Source organism: Sturnira hondurensis, unplaced genomic scaffold (assembly GCF_014824575.4).
Source record: "Sturnira hondurensis isolate 20B ecotype Veracruz unplaced genomic scaffold, ASM1482457v3 Scaffold0013559, whole genome shotgun sequence".
NCBI lineage: Eukaryota > Metazoa > Chordata > Mammalia > Chiroptera > Phyllostomidae > Sturnira > Sturnira hondurensis.
Window position 1 is genome coordinate 2,265,513 of NW_028086190.1, and position 20,417 is coordinate 2,285,929.

Here is a 20,417-nt window from a genome sequence, read left to right on the forward strand (position 1 = left end):
AGGGTGGCATTCAGGCTGGGGGTCCCCGGGTGCATCTCCCACAGTGGTCCACACATGGCCATCACCTGGGCCTGGAGACATGCTGCCTTTTCGCCAGAACCTGTTTATGAAGAACCCTGTAATATGCTTCTTTTTTTTCCAACAATACTTTCTGCAGTGGCTATATTTAAAAAAATAAGGAGCCAGGAGCCCAAGAATGCCATAATTGACTTCACGGAATGAGAAAATGACCACTCCCGTAAAATGTACTGTTTTCATGTCTACCAACCTCCAACCAGTAGGAAAGAAGAGGGGCACATGCCAAGGTGGCCACACGTGGTTGGCTCTTGCTTGGAGGAGCTGGAGATAGTAGTTTAGCCAGTTTAGCCAGACTACTCCAGTTTGAATCTGGCCCACCCGCTGGGTGACTTTGGTCTTCTCTGGACTTATCTTCATTTATGTATCTACCCATCTGTAAATGGGATACTCATGGGGTTGACGTGAGGATTAAATGTAGCAGCGATTTTCAAATGTTAGTCCCTGCCAATTATGCACATCCACAACTTCAGCGCACGGTTACTTCACAGTGCTCTCTTTCAGGCATGCATTCCAAACCTGAATCCTGAAGTCTTCACATCCAAGAAGCCTGGAGTGAGACTCCTCCTGCACCCAAGTCTGCATCTACCTAGACGTGCCTGCACTTGCTTTTCTCCTTAAAGGTACTGTGGCTCCCATCTTCCCACTACATAGGGTCATACATAAGACAGCTGTCGATGGGCAGCACTAAGACTACGTGCACACCTACAACCGTAGCTCCTCTGGATCCTTTTACAGAGCTGGTCCCTCCAGGCACAGGCCCCTTGCCCCCATGTGAAGCTGCAAACTGCAATTCTTCCTTTTTAGCCAAACACACATACGTGGCTGGGCACCACCCTTTCCCCCTGCACAAAACAGGAGGGGACGGCTGAGCTTAAGAGAGAGTCAGACAACACGATTTAAATAAATAAGCTGTATTATCTGTACAAAAAATATAAATACAGTTTTGTGTTTTAGAGGAGGAAGTGCCTCCTTCTACATTATTCAGCAGCCCTAATAATCTTGGGGTGCTGCTGAGTCACAATTCACAGAACAAACAGTAAATGAACATTCATCTCATGCAAAGAGCATGCAGCTTCCTACCCCAAACCCAGGGCCTCCAAACTCGCTCTGAAACCCACTCTCAAAGGGTCCAACCTGGCACATGGCAGAGATGGAGGACACCTGCTCTGTAGGAAATGTGACTATTGGCCACTGGTTTTCAATAGTTATTGAACTAGAAATAATCAGCCACAGTAGGAGTAATATAGAATTTCTTTCTTCATTCTGTGTGTAATTACGGTTTCACAAATGAATTCCCTCTTAGTGTCCCATCATCCCCTGTTAGTTTGTACAATGTATTCTGCACACAGTGAATGGATCCAGAATTAAACATCATGTTCTATTAAAAACAGGAACAATACAATAATCACCACTGAGTTTACAGGAACACAACTGCAGAAAGTTACTAAAATGTCCCCCAAATACTATGTTTTCTGGATGACAATGTACAATTATTAATATTGCACTTTTTTATACAAGAAATCCTAATAAATATTCACAAAAGATATACAGACATAGAAAACACTCTCTTTTATTTTAAATAAACATTACACTGTTTTTTTAGTAACATGATTTCTTAGAGCCCATTTTTGTGCTGAGGAAGAAAGAACCTCGCCTCATGGTCCACAGCTCACCCAGGGAGGGTGCAGCGCAACTGCTCCCCCGCTTAGCTCATCCCTCCCAGGCTGGCTGGAAATGCGTCATGGCGTCAGTGGCGGCTCCGGAGGGAGTGGTGCTTCACAGGTGTGCTATGTGGGGGGTGCTTCACCTGAAGGGTGAGTGGCTCTGGCCCCAAAATCACTTGTCCAAAGCCACTTGCTGAGTGAGTCGTTTGCCAAATCATCCAATCTGGTATATGTTGATGTCTAGTAGTTCATTGTGTGGGGGAAATGGGTTGAAAAGCCTTTGACGGTCCTGGAAACTTCAGTTATCCTTCAGCTTTGCCACCACACCCCATCACCCTGTCCCATCACCCTGCCCCAGCCTGCTCTATAGATAGGAGGGCAACTCTCGCTGTGAAAAGCCACTGTCCACCTCACACCCTGGCCAGCTCTGGAATGGAGTGGTCACTATGACCTGCTGGCTGCTCTCTGGCTAGCTGATTAATGAATTGGTTTTTGAAGACTGACTCTAATCCCTGGCTCCTTAAGTGGGGCAGCATAGGCCATCCAGGTAGAAAACCTAGCCTATTCACGTTTAGAGTGCCCCGGCTCACATTAGCCGTGAGTTCCAGGCGGGGGGACGCCAGATGTAGATAAAGAGGTGCCAGGAGTGGTTCTGCCGTGGGTGTAGAGGCAGAAAGTTCACTGAGACGTGGGGAGCAGAGACTCCTCTCCGCCCTGTGGAGGGTAAGTCTCTCACTAAAGCCTGAGCCTGTGTGAGGGCAGCAGAGCTCTGAGCATCCCCTCCTGAGCCAACAGAGCCCCATGCACACAGGCTGGGTTCAGAGCCCTTCTGCAAGCCTCCTGCCTGCTCCTTCCTCCTCTGTCTCACTCCACTGCCCAACGGAGGATCATACACAGGCTTTTTTTTGCTTCTGTCCCCTCTGCCCTTGCTACCTCATTCTCTGCACTGTGCGCGTTAGGCCTACTCGGATTGTCTCCTTTTTTACTCCTACGTGTCCGAGTTTTGAGTTCTTGTTACTCAGTGTCCCCCACCCCCTACCAGAAGAGCTGAGTTCTAAGCTGGGCTCTACCTCAGCATTGTGTCCCCACTCCCTGCTTGCCCTTCCCAAGGCCAAGGGGCAAATGCAGAGGAGGAGACAGGGACAGCACATTTCTGTGTTAACAGTGCACCACCGGGAAAGACCCAGTTGCTTGTCCAATGTCTGGACTGATGTTTTGCACACCATCTGGGCCCCTGCCCTCCTGCCTGCTGGGAGCTCTGGCTCCCTGCTGTCCCCAGGAGCTGTGCCTGTCTTTTCCTAGGTCTCTTCAAGACCCATGTTTGGGAGGAAGCCAGCTTTGCAGGGGAGCCCCTGCTGTCTGGCTTGGTCAGCTCTGCAACCTCCTTTAGACCTCTGTCCTTGTCCTTTCCCAACATCCTGTCCTCCATCCAACTGAAAGAGAAGACATGCTGAGGTCCTCATATCTGGGGGTGTGCCGGGGGAAGGGGTTGGATGAGGGTGTGTGGTTGGGGGCAGGGAGGGGGGAAATAAATAAATAAAACAAAGAAAGCTTAAGTTCTGTCCAAGGTGGTTGCGTGAGTCCTTCGTGCGGCCAGGGTGGAGTTCTTCCCTGCGCCCCGTCTTCACGCTTTGCCGCAGGTTCCACAGCAGCGAGACTGGAACTGGCTGAGCTGGCAGAGTTTGAGCTGTTTCACCTTCTCGCAGTACCTGGTGGTGTCCCTGCACTCCGCTGGGAGAGAAGGGCAGGGTCGGGGAAGGGGACAGAAAGGGAACGTGAAACAGAGGCTGTGGGCACCTGGTCTGCCCTGAACACCAGATGCCTGTCCCGGAGAGGCCACTGCTGTCCCGCTCCTCTGGGTTGACCTTGCTCCAGCGGGCCTCAGTCACTTGCCCCAGGCTGCCAATGAGCTGCAGCTGCTGCTGAATGGCAGTGGCGAATGCTGGGGCCCTGCCAGCTATCTGCGATTTTTCGGATAGCTCCCTCCCTTCCTGAGGATGCCTGCCATTTCCCCCTGTAGGAGAGCCTCACGTTCTAGGTAAGCTTGCCTTCTTACACGGTATTTTAGTTAAGGGACTTTCCTTCTTGGGATGGTTCTCAGAAAGACTAGATAGAATTCGTTCCACTTTGAGGTAGCACGTCGGTGAGGCCCTAGTCGATGGCCACATCCCCAGAGAGCTTTCCTTTCTTGGGGAAGCTTCATTTTCTTGTAGTCTCCACCTAAGCCTCTCTACACCTTCCCCTCACCAGGCCTTACCAGAAGACCATGGCATTCTAGTTTGGTATTGGCAAGGGCTGGATGGCTCCTCACTATTGGCACTGATCTGGGTTGTGCACACCTCTGAGTGACATAATGAGTCTGCTACTTTCATTGAACATTGGTACTGAGTGTGGTGAACTTCTACCACAAAGATGGGTCAGCACCACACGGAGGACAAAGACCACCCCTCCCAGTGTAGAGAAAGCAACCAGAACTGTGCGCCTCCTAGGCACCTGCCTTAGCCCTGAGACTCTGATGCTTAGTGAGGCCCTGTTGGGAGAAGAGAGTGCTGCAACAAGTAAACATTACCTGTTGTTTGCCTCATGCTTTGCCTGCCCTGTGGGGAAGCACCCCCAATTTGTTTTGGGCCCAGAGGAAGAAAAAAGTAGATCCCTACCCAACAGGGATAGAAATGCTGGTGTTAGGCCGAGGAGGACCAGACCTTAGGGAGGCGGGTGTGAAGGAGCGTCAAGCTCAAGGGCAGGGCTCAGGCTGGTGGGTACCATGGGGCAGGGGAGGAGGGAGGTCATCCGTGGGTCCTTATTCTGTGAGAAGCAGAGCTGTGATGGGTGTAGGGCCTGTTAAGTGGAAGGCACCCTGTGTGCTGCTTTACTTGGAACAGTGCTTTCTCTGTAGCAGCCTGCCCTCCAAAGAGCCGCTGCTTAGTTGTTACCTGTGGACACCAGCAAAATGACTGCCAGTGAGTTAGGGGCTGATTTCACCTGGCACTTGGCCAACAGCACCTGGCTCTCTCTCTTGGCTCAGGGCCAAGAGAGAGCCTTTAGTGCACACCCAGCCATCTTTTGTGGCTTAAATATGTGTACATACATCCTTGCACACACCCGTGCACCATGAAAATACACAACTCTAGCCCCAGCTCACAATTCTTGGGAAGCCTGATCCAATGCCCTCTGCTCAGGCTTGGGCCCAGGGACTATTCTCTGCAACTGATGCCCCATGGGGAATTTGCAGAAGGCTCTTTGGGATTGGGACATACTGTTTTCACACGGGGTGATGTTGCAGCGCTGCCAGTTGGCAGGCCGTGGCCCCCAGGAGCACAGGTGCTCAGGCACTGCCTTGTTGGTGCGGACATGCACACACTCCACACGCCGGGACTGGAAGCCGTAGTTGCCGCAGGTTGCTGTGCACAGGGTCCACAGACTGACTCTCCAGTGTACGCTGCAGGCTTCTGACCAGCAGTTCTGGGTGCTCACAGGCCTGTAGGAGGAGGGTGGCAGGGTTAAAGCCTGCTTCTGTGGGGGCTGGAGCCAGACAGAGTGGGGGGCAGATGTGAAAACAATGCTGCAGAACCAATAATTATGGGTACTCAAGACCTTCCTTCCAGTGCTACCAGACCTGGGTACTTAAAGGCTGTAATATCTCAGAAGGCCACTTCCTCTAACTGGGACTCTGTTTGTCTCTACAATGTCTGCCTCACTGCAAGACTTGAGAATGAGCTCTACCCAGAATGTGGATTGGCAGAGGCAGAGCCTGGAGCTAGTCTCAGGGGCTGGGGCCTTATGTGAGGTGGTGGGCCCTTACCCCAGGGGAACACTTACAAGGAAGTATGACAGGAAATGGGGGCTAGATAGGGACAATAGGTAGAGACAGAGGGACAAAGGCCCTCATGGTGACATAACTTCTAGAGGGAGGTCAACAAGAGTGAGGGGCTGTTGGAGCCCTTAAGGTCTGGTGGTCACTTTGTGGACCTGACCTTTTGCTCACCCTGGGGCTAGTTCAGGTCTTGTGTACTGTTCATCTCCAAGAAAGGAAAGCCCAGCCTGGCCCATTTGGCAAGCGCAAGGAGGCCAGTCTTCTAGGGAGAACTGAGGTGAAAGGAAGTGCATGTGAACTCTGGGGCTGCGGGAGATTGGAGGACAAACATTCACTCTAGCATCTTTCCATGCTGTTGACACGGGGTGAGGAAAGGAAGCCCATGGTTTTCTCTTACCTCGGAAGGGCACTGCACTGCTCTGATGGCAAGGTGACGCCATCCAGTGTCTGGCAGAAGACTTGTCTGTGTTGCACAGCTAGGCGAGGCCCAATGCAAGGCCCGTTACACTAGGAAAGAGAAAAATGTGACATATGCACCTGTAATATTAGCCAAGTCACGGGGGGGGGGGGGGAGGCTGCAGTCCTCGGGATGCATGGGACGCAAGTTCAGGGTTTTGTATGAGGTTTTCAGATCATTCATCATGCCTATTTTGGGGCCAACTAACAATGTTCACTGGCATGTTTTCTTCATGCCACAGTGGAATGGTCAGCTTTCCTGTGGTCTGTGAGCATTCTGCTGGACAATGGTGGATGGTAATGTGGAGCCAGTCATAATGTCAGCCCCTCCCAGATGAAACATTCGAAGGATTTCTTCGCATAATGTGCCAGGAGCGTGTTGGTAACTTTTAGAGGTAAAGATCTCTAAAGAAGCCCCTCAGTCCCTCTTTTAGTCCAAAGAGTAATTTGGTTTATTGTTTTCTTGCTAAATTCCTTCAAGTAACCAGGTCCACTATTTCTTTCCTTCCTTTGGCTTCATTTTCTCAAGGTTATATCCAGGAGGGTTGAATGAAAGCAGACTTGAGTATGTATAGTTAATCCCTGCTTATAGTCTCTTGATATGTGCTCATAGAGATTGTTAAGCTTTTCCTGGAGTTGGCAGGGCCAGAGTCCATCACAGTAATACCTCTAACAACAGTGTCTATAAAACAGAAAAGCAGCTGACCCTTAGCCAATATCTGCTATTTGAGTAAGAGGTATATCCCTTGGAGGTCACTTTCAAATAAAAGGTGCTTAACTTGGGGGTCTTTGGACTTCCTAGGGGACCACAGGGGAGCTGTAAACCCTTAAAATTATAAGCAGAAGTCTTGTGTTTATTTCTAGCAAGAGGCTCTAGCTTTTATCAGATGTTCAAAGGATTTCAAAGATTAAGGACCACTGAAGGAAAAGATTTTAGGTAAAGATTGTCTCTTAGGTCAGGCAACTATGGTCAAAGCCAAGTTACTGCTCCTTCTGCTGTAGCTGAGTATACAGAGTCTTGTCTGTCTGTCTGATCAAGTGATGCTAGAAGATATGGACTCAGACCATTAAGAAATGGGTTCTTCATGAAAATCCAGTGTCATATTCACAAAGGCACAGGAGGGTTAGGGGAAATATGAAAATGCCCTTGATATCAACAACTGGGAGTTTTTAAAAAATGTGATAAAATAGATACATAATTTGTTACAACTTATAATTTGAACTTTTTATGTGTATAATTCAGTGCATTAAGTACATGCATATTGTTGTACACCATTAAATTTATTCATCCCTAGAACTTTTTCATCATCCCTATCTAAACTCTGTACCAGTTAAACACTAATTCTCTCCATCACCTTTCTCCAAGTTCCTGGTAACCTCTCTCCTACTTTCAGTTTCTGTGACTTTGACTACTCTAGGTACCTCATTTAAGTGGAATCATACAGTATTTGTCCTTTTGTGTCTGGCTTCTTTCAGTTAAATTAATGTTTTCAAGGTTCATCCATGTTTTAGCATACATAGAATTTCTTTTTTTAAGGCTGGATAATATACAATTGTAAGTATATACCGCATTTTGTTTATCCAGCCATCTCTTCATGGACATGTGGGTTGTTTTCACTTTTTGTGAATATGCTACCATGAATAATTGTGTAAAAATATCTTTTGGAATATCTGCTTTCGGTTCTGCATGTATACTAGAAGTAGAATTGCTGGATTTTAAGGTAATTCTATGTTTTATTTTTTGAGGAACTTCCATACAATTTTCCACAGCAGTTTTTCCATTTCATAATCTCACCAAGTGCATAAGGGTTCCAATTTCTACACATCTTGGTCAACACTTGCTATTTTATATTTCTTTGATATTAAAAATTCTAAAGGATGATAAGTGGTTTGCATTTCCCTAATTACTAGTGATGTTCAACATCTTTTCATTTCTATAATGACCATTTGTATATCTTGTTTACAGAAATGTCTATTCAAGGCTTTGTGTTTTTTTGTTGAGTTGTGGTTCTGTTTAAGAGAATGTGATATTAATCCTTTATCAGCTTTATGATTTACAAATATAGTTGGCCCTGGAACAACACAAGTTTGAACTGTGCTGGTTCATTTATATGCAGATTTTTTCAATAAATACCTGCACTGTTTTTGATCTGTGGTTGAGAGTCCATGGATGTGAAAGGTCGACTGTATGCATTGAGCTATACCAGTTTATATAGGGCACTTGAGCATCTGCAGATTTTGGTGTCTGTGGGAGGAGGGGAGTGGAAAGGCTGTCCTGGAACCAATACTGTGTATATTCTGAGGAACAACTTAAGTTTTGCCAAAGACACAAGTTATAGATTTTTGACTGTGTGGGAGTGGGCACTCCTAACCCTGGCATTATTCAAGGGTCAACTGAATTTTCTCCCATTCTGTGTGTTGCCTTTTTAAAAATTATGTTGATAGTACCCTTTGATGAAGAACAGCTTTTACATTTGATAATATCCACTTTATATAATTTTTCTTTTGTTGCCTTTGCTTTTGGTTTCAGATCCAAGAAATCAATGCCAAATCCGTTATTATGAAACTTCTCCCCTCCCTGTACTCTTCTAAGAGTTTTATACTTTTAACTCTTATGTTTAAGTTTTTGATTCACTTTGTATATGCTGTAAGGTATGGATCCGAGTTCATTCTCCTGCATCTAGATATACAATTTTCCCAGTACCATTTGTTGAAAAGACAGTCCCTTTTCCATTGAATGATCTTGGCACACTTCTTCTGAGCATATATGAAGGGTTTGTTCCTGGGCTCTCTATTCTATTCCATTGCTTCGGTCTATATGTCTGTCTCTATGCCAGCACTATACTGCTTTCCTTTCAGATTTTATTTATTTAATAGAGAGGGGAAAGAAGGGGGATAAAGAGGAAGAGAAACATTGGTCGGTTGCTTTTCACATGCATCTTTACCAGGGACCAAACCCATAACCGAGGCATGTTCCCTGACTGGGAATCAGATTGGCAACCTTTTGCTTTGGGGGACCATGCCCAACCAACTGAGCCACATGGGGCAGGGCAGCACTGTACTATTTTAATTAGTAGTAACTTTGAAATCAGGAAGTGTGAAACCTTCAACTTTATTCTGCTTTCCAAGATTGTTTTGGCCATTTGGGATCCTTTAAGATTTCACATGAATTACAGGATGGATTTTTCTGTTTCTGCAAATAAAGCCATTGGGATTTTGATAGGAATTGAATTGAATCTGTTAATTAATTTGAGCAGTGATGACATCTTAACATTAAGTTTTCCAACCCATGAATACAAGACGTCTTTTCATGTACTTGTGTCTTCTTTAGTTTCTATTGTCAATGTTTTATAATTTTCAGTGTACAAGTCTTTTGTGTCCTTAGTTAAGTCTACTTCTTAATATTTATTATTTTTGGTGCTCTTATAAATTGCTTATTTTTCTTTTCAGATCGCTCATCATTTGTTTATAAAAATGCAACTGATTTTTTTGTATCAATTTTTGTATCCTGCAACTTTGTTGAATTTGTTTATTAATTCTAAGACTTTTTTTGTTACTAGGATTTTTTGGACTTTTATATGTGAAATCATATCATCTAAGAACAGAGATAATTTTACTTCTTTCTGTCCAACTTGGATGGCCTGACTTTTCTTTTTCTTGCCTAATGCTCTGAACACCCAATACTATGTTGAATGGAAGTAACAGACATTGTGTTCCTGTCTTGTTCTTCATCTTAGGGGAAAAGTTTTGTCTTCATCACTGAGTATGTTGTTAGCTGTAGGTTTTCATAAATGGTTTTTGTTATTTTGAGGTGGTTTCTTTCTATTCTTAGTTTCTTAAATATTTTTTTTATCATGATAGGGTGTTGAATTTTGTCAAATGATTTTCCTGTATCAGTTGAGATAACCACGAGTTTTCTCTTTATTCTGCTAATGTGTAATATCACAGTGATTAATATTCATACATTGAACCATCCTTACATTCCAAGAATAAATTCTATTTGTTCATGATGTATAATACTTTTTGCATGTTGCTAAATTTGGTTTGATTGTATTTTGTTGAGGATTTCTGCATCAATAATTAGAGGGGGCTATTAGTCTTTAGTTTTTTTTTCTTGTACTTCCTTTGTCTGGTTTTAGTATCAGGGTAATGCTGGATTCATAAAATAAGTTAGTAAGTATTAGGGTTCCCTCTCCTTCAATTTTTAGGAAGAGTTTGAAAAGAGTTAGTGTAAATTCTTTAAGTATTGTGTGGAATTCATCAGTGAGGCTATCTCATCCAGGGCTTTTCTCTGTTGAGAGATCTTTGATTATTGATTCATTCTGTTTACTAGTTATAGGTATATTTTTATTTTTATTTTTTTCGTGATTCAGTCTTGGCAGGTTATGGGATTCTAGGAATTTTCCAGTACATCTAGGTTATCCAATTTATTGGTGCATAATTGCTCATAGTACTCTCATAGAATCATTTTTATTTCTGTAAGATAAATTATGTTGCTAATTTCACTTCAGATTTAAATAATTTGAGTCTCCTCTTTTTTTTTTTAGTCAGTGTAGCTGAATTTGCTCTATTTTAGATCTTTTGAAAGAACCAACTTTTGGTTTCATTGATTTTTCTCTACTGCTCTATTTTTTATTTCCTTCTGCCTTAGGTCATAACTTTAGGTTGTTGATACGAGATCTTTCTTTTGTAATGTAGTTATTTACAACTATACCTTTTCTTTTTAGCACTGTCTTACTTGCACCCCATGTTTCACCTGTCCTAAGGCATTTTCTAATTTCCCTTGTGATTTCTTCTAAATGAAAATGGAATTATAAGTACAACATAATAAAACTTACTAAATATGGCAAAAGAAATTCTAAGAGGCAAGTTCATAGCAATAAATGCCTATATTAAGAACTAAGAAAAATCTCAAACAACCTAGCTTACATCCTAATGAACTATAAAAAGAACAAATGAAACCCAGAGTTAGTAGAAGGAAGGAAATAAAGAGCAGGGCAGAAATGTATGAAATAGAGACTAAAAAGACAATAGAAAAGATTGATTCATCAGATTCAATCAGTAATTTAAAACCTCTCAGCAAACAAAAGTATGGAATGAGATGGCTTCACTGGGGAATTCTATCACCAAACATTTTAAAAAAGAGTTAATACCAATTCTTTTGAAACTCTTCCCAAAAAAATAAAAGAGGGAAGCTTCCAAACTCATTTACTAGGCCAGCATTACCCCAACACCAAAACTAGACAAAGACACTACAAGAAAAGAAAGTTACAGGCCAATATTCCTGATGAACATAGATGCAAATATTCTCAACAAAATACATTCGCACCTCAGTTCTCACTGGCTTCAGAACTCATCAAACCCTGTACTCATTGCATTTTTTTAGAAAAAAATGTTCCAGCACTCAATGCTTGATCAGGACTCATTGCTCTTGCTAGAATTTGTGTGAGTCATGACACTACTAGAGAAAAATGCTTCATCACTAGTTGCTTGCTCAGTACTTGTAAGTTTTGGCACTCGTCATGAGTTCCATGATGAATTAATGATGAGTACTGAGGTACCACTGCATTAGGAAACCTAATTCAACAACATATCAAAAGGATCATATGTGGGGGCGACTTTGTCCACAAGTCCCCCCCATCCACCATGGATGAAAGTAACACTACCAAGACATGATCTGCTTGGGGAGGAGAGGTGGCCAATTTCTCAGAGGAAAAAGGCCAGGAGCCCCTTCTTCCAGGGGCTTTTATTGGGCTGTAATACACAGGAATACAGGCAGTAAGGATCAAACAGTAGATAACATATCAAAGAAATCTGAGGGCTTAGTCTGAGTCAGTGTCTGTCAGGAAAGGGGGTTTGTAGAAACTTTGGGAGACATACTCATTTCCTGCTCAGACCTTTATCATATGAATGAAAGCACTCTTAGCAAAGCAGGTTTCACAGGACTTTTAGGAATTTTTTCTTATGCCTGATTACCCCAATACTGCCCTAGCAAGGCAAAGAGCTGTACCACATCCCCATCACAGGTCTTCAGGCTTAAGTGGATTAGAGCCAGGAAGCACTTCTCCCAGAGGACATGGGGACTTGGGCTATGTCAGAATAGCTGGGGGGCAAGGGTCCATCACTCCCTCTTTGTTGCGGCCCCCTGAGTCCTTCCATGATGGCCTCCCAAGTGATCATGTCTGGCTTAGGTTGCCCCTCTCTCTGAGAAGTCATACCCATCCTGGACTAACTGACCATGCTTTGTGGGTAGGGGGAGGAAGCAGAGGCAGCGTTTGCTACCAGAGACAAGCTTTGTCTCCTTGTGGCTCAAATTCTGGAGGTCTCTCACTCATTCTTAGCCATGGGAGGCTGTTACAATTCCTGAAACCAGGCAGAGCAGTTCCCAACAATCATACAACATGACCAAGTGGGAATTATTCCAGGGATGTAAGGATGTTTTAACATCCATATATCTATTAATGTAACAAAAGGAAAGATAAAAATCATATGATCATGTCAATAGATGTAGAAAAAGTATTTGACAAATACCACATTTATGATAAAAAAAACTCTCACATGACAAGCCCACAGTTAACCTTATACTCAACAGTGAAAAGCTGAAAGCTGATCTTACAGGAATTGGAGAAGGATACCCACTCTCTCCACTTACAATTGTATCAAAAAGTATAAAATACCTAGAAGTAAATTTAATGAAATAGGTGAAAGACATGTATACTGCAAACTATAAGACATTAATGAAAGAAATGAAAGAAAACATAAGTATTTTTTATTGTTGTTCAAGCACAGTTTTCTCCATTTCTCCCCCACCATTTCTCCCCACTCCAGCAATTCCTCCCTCCCACCCTAAAAAAATCCAAATATTATATGAAAAGATATTACATGCTCATAGATTTGAAGAAATAAAGTTTTTTTAAATAAAATGTACTCCTCAAAGCAATCTACAGATTTAATGTGATCCTTTCCAAAATTCTAATTTTTCTCTTCTTTTTTTATTGTTGAAATAGAACAAATAATCCTAAAATTTGTATGGAACTACAAAAAACCCAAATAACCAAAGTGATCTTGAGAAAAAATAAAGATGGAGCAATCACACTCCCTCATTTCAAACTATATTACAGAGCTATTATAATCAATAAAATATAGTACTGGCATAGAAACAGACACATATGGAGAACCCAGAAATAAACCCACAAATGTGGCCAATTTACAGCAAATGAACCAAGACTATACAATGGGGAAATGACAGTCTGTTCAATAAATGGTGCTAGGAAAACTGGACAGCCACATGCAAAAAAATGAAACTAGACTATCTTGCACAACAAAAATTAACACAAATGGATAAAAGACTGGGACATAAGGCCCCAAACCATAAAACTCATAGAAAAAGTCATAGGCTATATGTCCTTAACATCAGTTCTGGCAATAATTTTTTGAATCTGACACCAAAAGCAAAGACTTTTGTTTACAAAAGTAAACAAGTGGGACTACCTAAAATGAAAAATCTCCTGCAAATAAAACCATTGAAAGTCAAAAATTCAACCTATTGAATGAGGGAAAATAATTGCAAATCATATACTTGATAAGGGAAGAATACCCAAGATATATAAAGAACTCATACAAGTCAAGAGCAAAGAATGAAAAAAATAACCCCAACTATTTAAAAAGGTGTAGAGGATCTGAGTAGACATTTGTTCAAAAAAAGACTTTCAGATGGCCAACAGGTACATGAAACAGTGTTCAACATCACTAATAATCAAGGAAAGGCAAATCAAATGCACAATGAACTAGTGCCTTACACCTGTTACCAGACAAGATGAGTGTTGGTGAGGATGTGTAGAAAAGGGAACCCTTGTGCAATGTTGGTGGGAGTGTAAATTGGTACAGTGACTATGGAGAGCAGTTTGAAGGTTTCTCAAAAAGAAATTGAAAATAGAACTACATTATCCAGCAATTCCACTTCTGGGTATTTATCTGAAAAAAACCTGAGAACATTAATTTGAAAAGATATATGCACTACCATATTCACTGCAGCATTATTTACAATATCTAAGATATGGAAACAAGCTAAGTGTCCATTAGTGGATTAATGGGTAAAGAAAATGTCACACACACAAATATTACTCAGCCATAAAGTAGAAAAATATCTTGCCATTTGCAACAACATGTATGGATCTTGAGGGAATTGTGCTAAGTGAAATAAGCTGGACGGAGACAGACAAATACTAAATGATCTCACTTATATGTGGAATCTAAAACAAAACACACTCAAAAAACAGATTGGTGGTTTTCAGAGGTAGGGCTGAGCACAGGCAAAATCAGAGAAGGGAGCTGAAAGTTATAAACGTCCAGTAAGAAAGTCAGGGAGATGTGATGTACAGCTTGCTGACTCTAGTTAATAATGTTGTATCATACATCTGAAAGTTGCTTAGGGTAGATCTTAAAAATTCCCAGAAGAAAAATATATTTTTAGTAAATACATATGGTGACACATGTTAACTAGATTTACTATGGTGATTATTTCACAATGTATACAAACATTGAATTGTTATGTATTACACCTGAATCTAATATAATGTTATACCTCAATAAAATAAACAGCCAAACTCTACTTCAGACCTGTCATATCAGAATTAGCATGTTTAACAAGATGCACAAGTGATTTACATCAAAGCTTGAAACATACTTGCTTAGAGGGTTCTAGAAAAAATAAATCAGTGATGAGAGTGTTTGGTGGGAAAGACCTATTTTCTTCTCTTCTAGGAAAAAGAATTACTGAGAATGATCAATGTGCACTGTATGTCCCCTTGATTGACCTCAATGATACAATGCAGAAATTTCTCCCAGGTGTAGCCAGATCTGTCCCCAATGGTAATTTCACAAGCTGCCAATACGTTGAGGCCTAAAAGTAGAGCTGCCTAAATGAGAGGTATCAGAAGTGGACTTTCGCAGGTAAGAGGCAGATGATATTCCCAAGGCATAGGAGCAAGGGGGAGCTCATGCCTCTTTTATTATGAAGCACATACATTAGGTCACTGGAAATAAGGGGGGTTGGTAGAGGTGCCAAAAAGGAGCTTTTAGCTGAATGTGTTAACAGGCCAGTACTGAGCATTGTCCCCTGACTCACCTGGGACACAAATGGCTTATATATTTACAAGCATATTCTGTGGCCCAAATAACATTTCCCCAAATAACATTTGATCTTCATTAGAGATGGCAGTGTGTATTTTTCATTTTATAGAGATTTTATTTTTATTATATTTTATTGATTATGCTATTACAGTTGTCCCAATTTTCCCCTCTTTGCCTGCAACCACCCAGCACCTACCACTCCCTTAGGCAATTCCCACACCATTGTTCATGTCCATGGGTCATGGGTATAAGTTTTTGGCTACTCCATTTTCTCTACTGTACTTTACATATCCATGGCTATTCTGTAACAACTGAATAGCAACAATTTGTGCTTCTTAATCCTCTCACTTCTTCACCTATTTCCCTACATCCCCTCCCATCTGGATATTTTTTTTATGATGTTGAGGTACTTACTAAGTTCCTTCAGCATCCTTCTGACCAGTGTTTTGAATTCTGCATCTGAAAGATTGCTTATCTCCATTTTGTTTCTTTTTCTGGAGTTTTGATTTGTTCTTTCATTTGGGCTGTATTTCTTTGTCTCCTCATTTTGGCAGTCTCCTGTGTTTGTTTCTTTGTATTAGGTAGAGCTTCTATGACACCCTGTCTTGGTAGCATAGCCTAATGTAGTGGGTGTCTCATAGGGTATAGTGGCACAGCCTCTCCTATTACCCAAGCTGGGTACTCAGTGTGCACCCTTCCTGTGGACTGAGTATATCTTCCTCTTGTAGTTGAGTCTTGATTGCTGTTGGCAGGTCAATGGGAAGGATTTACTCAGGCTATTCAGCTGCAAGGACTGGCTGTCATCACTGACCACCAATCTCTGCCTACTGTGGAGGATCAGCTATGCAGGGACAGGATAGTGGTGCTCTGATGTGGTCAGTAGCTGTTCAATGGGTGTGCAGGTTCTGGGGTTTTTTAGGTGGTGTGGGCCAAGGTCAGCCCCTACCTCTGTTTTGTCCAGGGCCACCCTGCCTGAGCTATAAAGCAATCTGAGATGGCTGCTACTTGTGCTGGGCTTGGAGATTCCCAGGTGAAGTCAAGCAGTGAATGTAGGCTGGCTGTTGTTAGTGCTGGGTAGGAGACACTTATCAAGAGGTATGGGGCTGGAGGCTCACTGATGCTGGCTGTTGCTTGTTTGAGAGGATTCTGGAAGTTGTAAAACATGAGCCAAGACCAGCCATTCATATGGAAAAGGCACTCACTATTAACAGCTTGAGTGGGCCCATAGGTCAGGTAGACAGAGTCTAAAGGGATCTCTGGGGCTGGACAAACTGTGTTAGCCAAGTTGATGGAGTCTCAGATATGGAACCCCCACTGCTAGCTCTGTGGCTCTGTGGGGGGAGGGTTCAGAAAAGGGAGAATGGCCTCTGTCCACCTTTCTGTCTGGGAGAAGTTGTCCCTTAGCTCCTGCCTTGATGCCAGACCCCTGAAGTTTTTCCCTGTATGCCACTGGTGCCAGAGCTCAGAGGTAGTAAGGCTGAGTAAGTCTGTGTGTGGGTTCTTTAAGAGGAACTTCTTGGGACTCCAGAAGTTTCTTCCACCAACTTAATCCCTACCGATTTTCACAGTCAGAAGTTATGGGGACTTAGCTTCCTGGCACTGGGACCCTGGGCTGGGGGCCCAGAGTGGGGCTGGGACTCCTTCCTCACAAAATATCCCTTCCAAATTTTTATCCAACACATGGGAGTGTGGGACAGCTTCTTCCATGTCTCCACCTTTTCTACCAGTCTGGATGGATGTAGTTTCTTTAATTACATAGTTGTCAGACTTCCATTCAACTTTATTTCTGATGGTTCTGAGTAATGGTTGTTTATAGTTTAGTTGTAATTTTGATATGGTTATGTAAGGAGGTAAGTTGTGTTTACCTATGCCTCCACCTTGACTAATAGTCTCAGCTGTGTGTATTAACTAGCTATAATTGCAGGTGGTCTCCAAAGGACACACCTCAGGGTGGGGATGGAGGGACATGGATGCAGCCAGGTGTAGATAGTCAGTTCCAACAAGTTTTTAGTTGCTAAATGCCTAAAAGCATTCAGTCCTATTAGTTCATATAGGAACAGAAAAAACTTAAGAGCCTTATGGTTGTTTTAGGTTGTCCCAACTGGCCAAGCTTAAAGATATTTAATTAGTGTCTATGTTTCAGACACTAATCAATCAGAAGCTATACCTGACCAATCAGAATGATCATTCTACCAAGTAGCCCCAGCCACCGACTAACCACAGTAATTGTTACCACAGTGGTGGGTATTCCAGGTAATTATCAGTCCTGGAAGAGAGTCCTTAGATGCTCAGTAGTTCTCCAAACAGGTTCTGAACACAGTACATACATTCTACCAGGTTGAAGATGGCAGCATAAGTAGACACTGAGCTCACTCCCTCACAAGAACACATTGAATATACACCTATATTTAGAGCCGTTCCTCCTAGAAGACAACTCTGAGCCAATTGAACAGCTTCCATACAATAAACAAGAGAGAGAGAGAGACTGTACAATTTGGGGGAACTGTGAGAGTTCTCTGGAAGCTGAGGGAGCAACCTGGGATCAGAGGAACTACTGAGCACCACTGTTTATTTCTCCTACATGGATAATGGGCAGGAGTTCTACTCAGGTTCTCTCCCAGACATGCAGAGTGCTACAGTGTGTCCAGAGCCACCTGTCCTGCAGGGAGATGCAGCAGAAACAGGAGGGCATGATAGCATGCATACTAGAGGCCCCTATACCCAGAGATTGATCCAGCATGTACAGCAGGATAATGCTTTACAAACCCTTTGGTCTACATAAGCACACAGGACTCCTCCCAGAGAGAGAGTGCAGAGCTAGAAAAATGCTGCAGGGCTACCCTGTCCAGAGAAAGTACAGAGAGAAAGGGGTGCTGCAGGGTGCTCACATGAGGCTGCCCTCCTGGAGAGTGTGGAGCCAGCAAAATGCTGTGGTATCCACATTCAGGACTGCCTCATCCAGAAAAAGTGCAGAGATAGTGTGGCACTGCTGCACACACATGTGGGACTATCTTACCTGAAGGAAGTTCAGAAGTAGGAAAACTTTGTGGCACCCACTCTCAAGGCTGCCCCATGTGCAGTGAATGGGGAGCTTCTGTGTGTGCATGCAGGGCTTCCCTGCTGCAAGAGAGTATAGAACTAGTAAAATACAGCTATGTGCATATACATGCTATTCCACCCAGAGAAAGGGTGCAGCCTTTGAGAGGTCATTGAGAGGCAAGCATGCAGAGCAACCCTGCCCAGACCCTGCTCTGGCAACAGATAATTAAAGCAACAGGACACACTAAGCATGCACTATACAGCCCCCTCTACACCAGGCAACCCCACCCAGGTTAGAAGGGAAGGGAGCATGCACACACTAGGCTTCCTGGAACCTAGTCCTTCAGGCCAGAGGATACACCTGGCACCATGTGCACCTTCCCTGACGACAACTGGCCTGCCTAAACTGTTTGACACACATCTACACAGAAACTACTTTTTCAAGACTGGGAGACATAGCTATTCCATCCAACTCATTGTAACAAATACGGAAAGTCAAACAAAATGGGGAGACAAGAATATTCCCCAAATGCAGGAACTTAAAAAAAGCAACTCAGAGAAGCTCCCTAGTGAACCAAAGATAAGTAATTTGCTTGATAAACAATTCAAAGAAAAACAGCCATAAGGATGCTTAATAAACTTGAGAGTAGAATAGAATAACTTGGAGAATACTTCAACAAAGAAATAGAAAATACAAACAAGAACCAATCAGTGATGAAGAATACAAAAATTGAAATGAAGAATACATTAAAAAGAATTGACAACAGATTGTCTTAGAAGACAGAATAGTTATCACCCCGTCAGAAAAGAAATATAAAAAAATTTAATAATGAAGATAGTATAAAAGATCTCTGGAATAACATTAAGTGCCCTAACATTCATACGGTAGGAATCCAGAAGGATAAGTGAGAGAGAAAGGGGCAGAAGGAATATTTGAGGAAATGATGGCTGAAAATGCTCCTATTTGGGGGAAGTGAACAGACATCCAGGTTCAGGAAGCATAGAGAGTTCCAAACAAGATGAACCCAGAGACCCATACCAAGACATATTAAAATGGCATTTTAATTAAAATGGCAAACTTAAAGAGACTATCTTAAAAACAGCTAGAACGAAACAAATCACATACAAGGGATAATCCATAAGGCTATCAGCTGATTTTTCAGAAGGAACTTTACAGGCCAGAAGGGAGTGGCAGGAAATATTTAAAGAGCTAAAAGAAAGGACTTGACAGTCTAAAATACTGTATCTGACAAGTTCATTCAGAATTGAAGGAAAGATAAAAAGTTTCCCAGATATGGAAAAACTAAAGGAGTTCACAACCACTAAACCAGCCTTATAAGAAATGTTAAAGGGTCTTCTTTAGGTAGAAATGCCATAACCAGAAATAAGAAAATACAGAAAAGAAAAGAAATCTCACTGGTAAAGGCAAATACACAATAATCACAGTGAATCAACCACTTAAAGAGCTAATATGAAGGTTAAAAGATAATAGTAGAATTAACTATAAATACAATAAATAATTAGGGGATACACAAAACAAATAGATTTGGACATGATGTCAAAAATAAAGAATGGAGGAGTTGCAAAAATGTAGTACTTTTAGAACGCAATTGAACTTCAGTGTCCATCAGCTTAAAATAGACAGCTATAGGTATGGGTGGATGTATATATAAACCTCATGGTAACCATAAACCAAAACCTCCCAAAATACACAAAAAATGAAGAGAATGAAATTAAATCAAAATCCTAAAGAAAACCAACAATCCAAAAGAAAGAAATCAAGAGCTGACTCTGGACAAGATGGAGGCTTAGGTAGACACACTGTGCCTCCTCACACAACCAAAATTAAGGACAACAAAAATTCAGAAACAAAAAAACAACCAGAACTGACAGAAAACTGAACTGTACAGAAGTCCGACAACCATTCATCTATACCGGTAAGACAGGTGGAGTTAGAGGCCGGAGGAGAGGGGTCATGGTAGGAAAAAGCGGTGGCCAGCAGACCCAGGCATGCAGGCGGCCGGCAGACTCCAGGCGTGGGGTGGCAATGAGCAGACCCAGTGAGGTGCGCAAGGTGGCTGGCTGACCATGGTAACACATTCTCCTGCAGATAAATCAGGCAAAAACAGGCAGCGAGACAGACTGCACAACCCAAGGCCCCAGACTGGGAAATAAAGCCTAAAATCATCAATTGAAAACACTTGTGGGGATTGAGGTGCTGTAAGAGACTCCCA

The 20,417-nt window shown here is 42.6% G+C and overlaps 1 protein-coding gene across 2 annotated transcripts in view; it reads right to left on the reverse strand.

The window, feature by feature from the left end:
• Positions 1–1,000: 1,000 nt before the first annotated feature.
• ADAMTSL1 (ADAMTS like 1) overlaps positions 1,001–20,417 on the reverse strand; it is a 437,788-nt gene continuing 418,371 nt past the window's right edge. For both annotated transcript variants that reach the window (XM_037061917.1, XM_037061916.1), the window contains 3 exons: positions 5,954–6,063; positions 5,000–5,220; positions 1,001–3,473 (listed from right to left, as the gene is read on the reverse strand). In XM_037061917.1, coding sequence (XP_036917812.1) covers positions 3,367–3,473; positions 5,000–5,220; positions 5,954–6,063 — 438 coding nt within the window. In that variant the 3' untranslated portion in view covers positions 1,001–3,366. The remainder of the gene's footprint in view (positions 3,474–4,999; positions 5,221–5,953; positions 6,064–20,417) is intronic.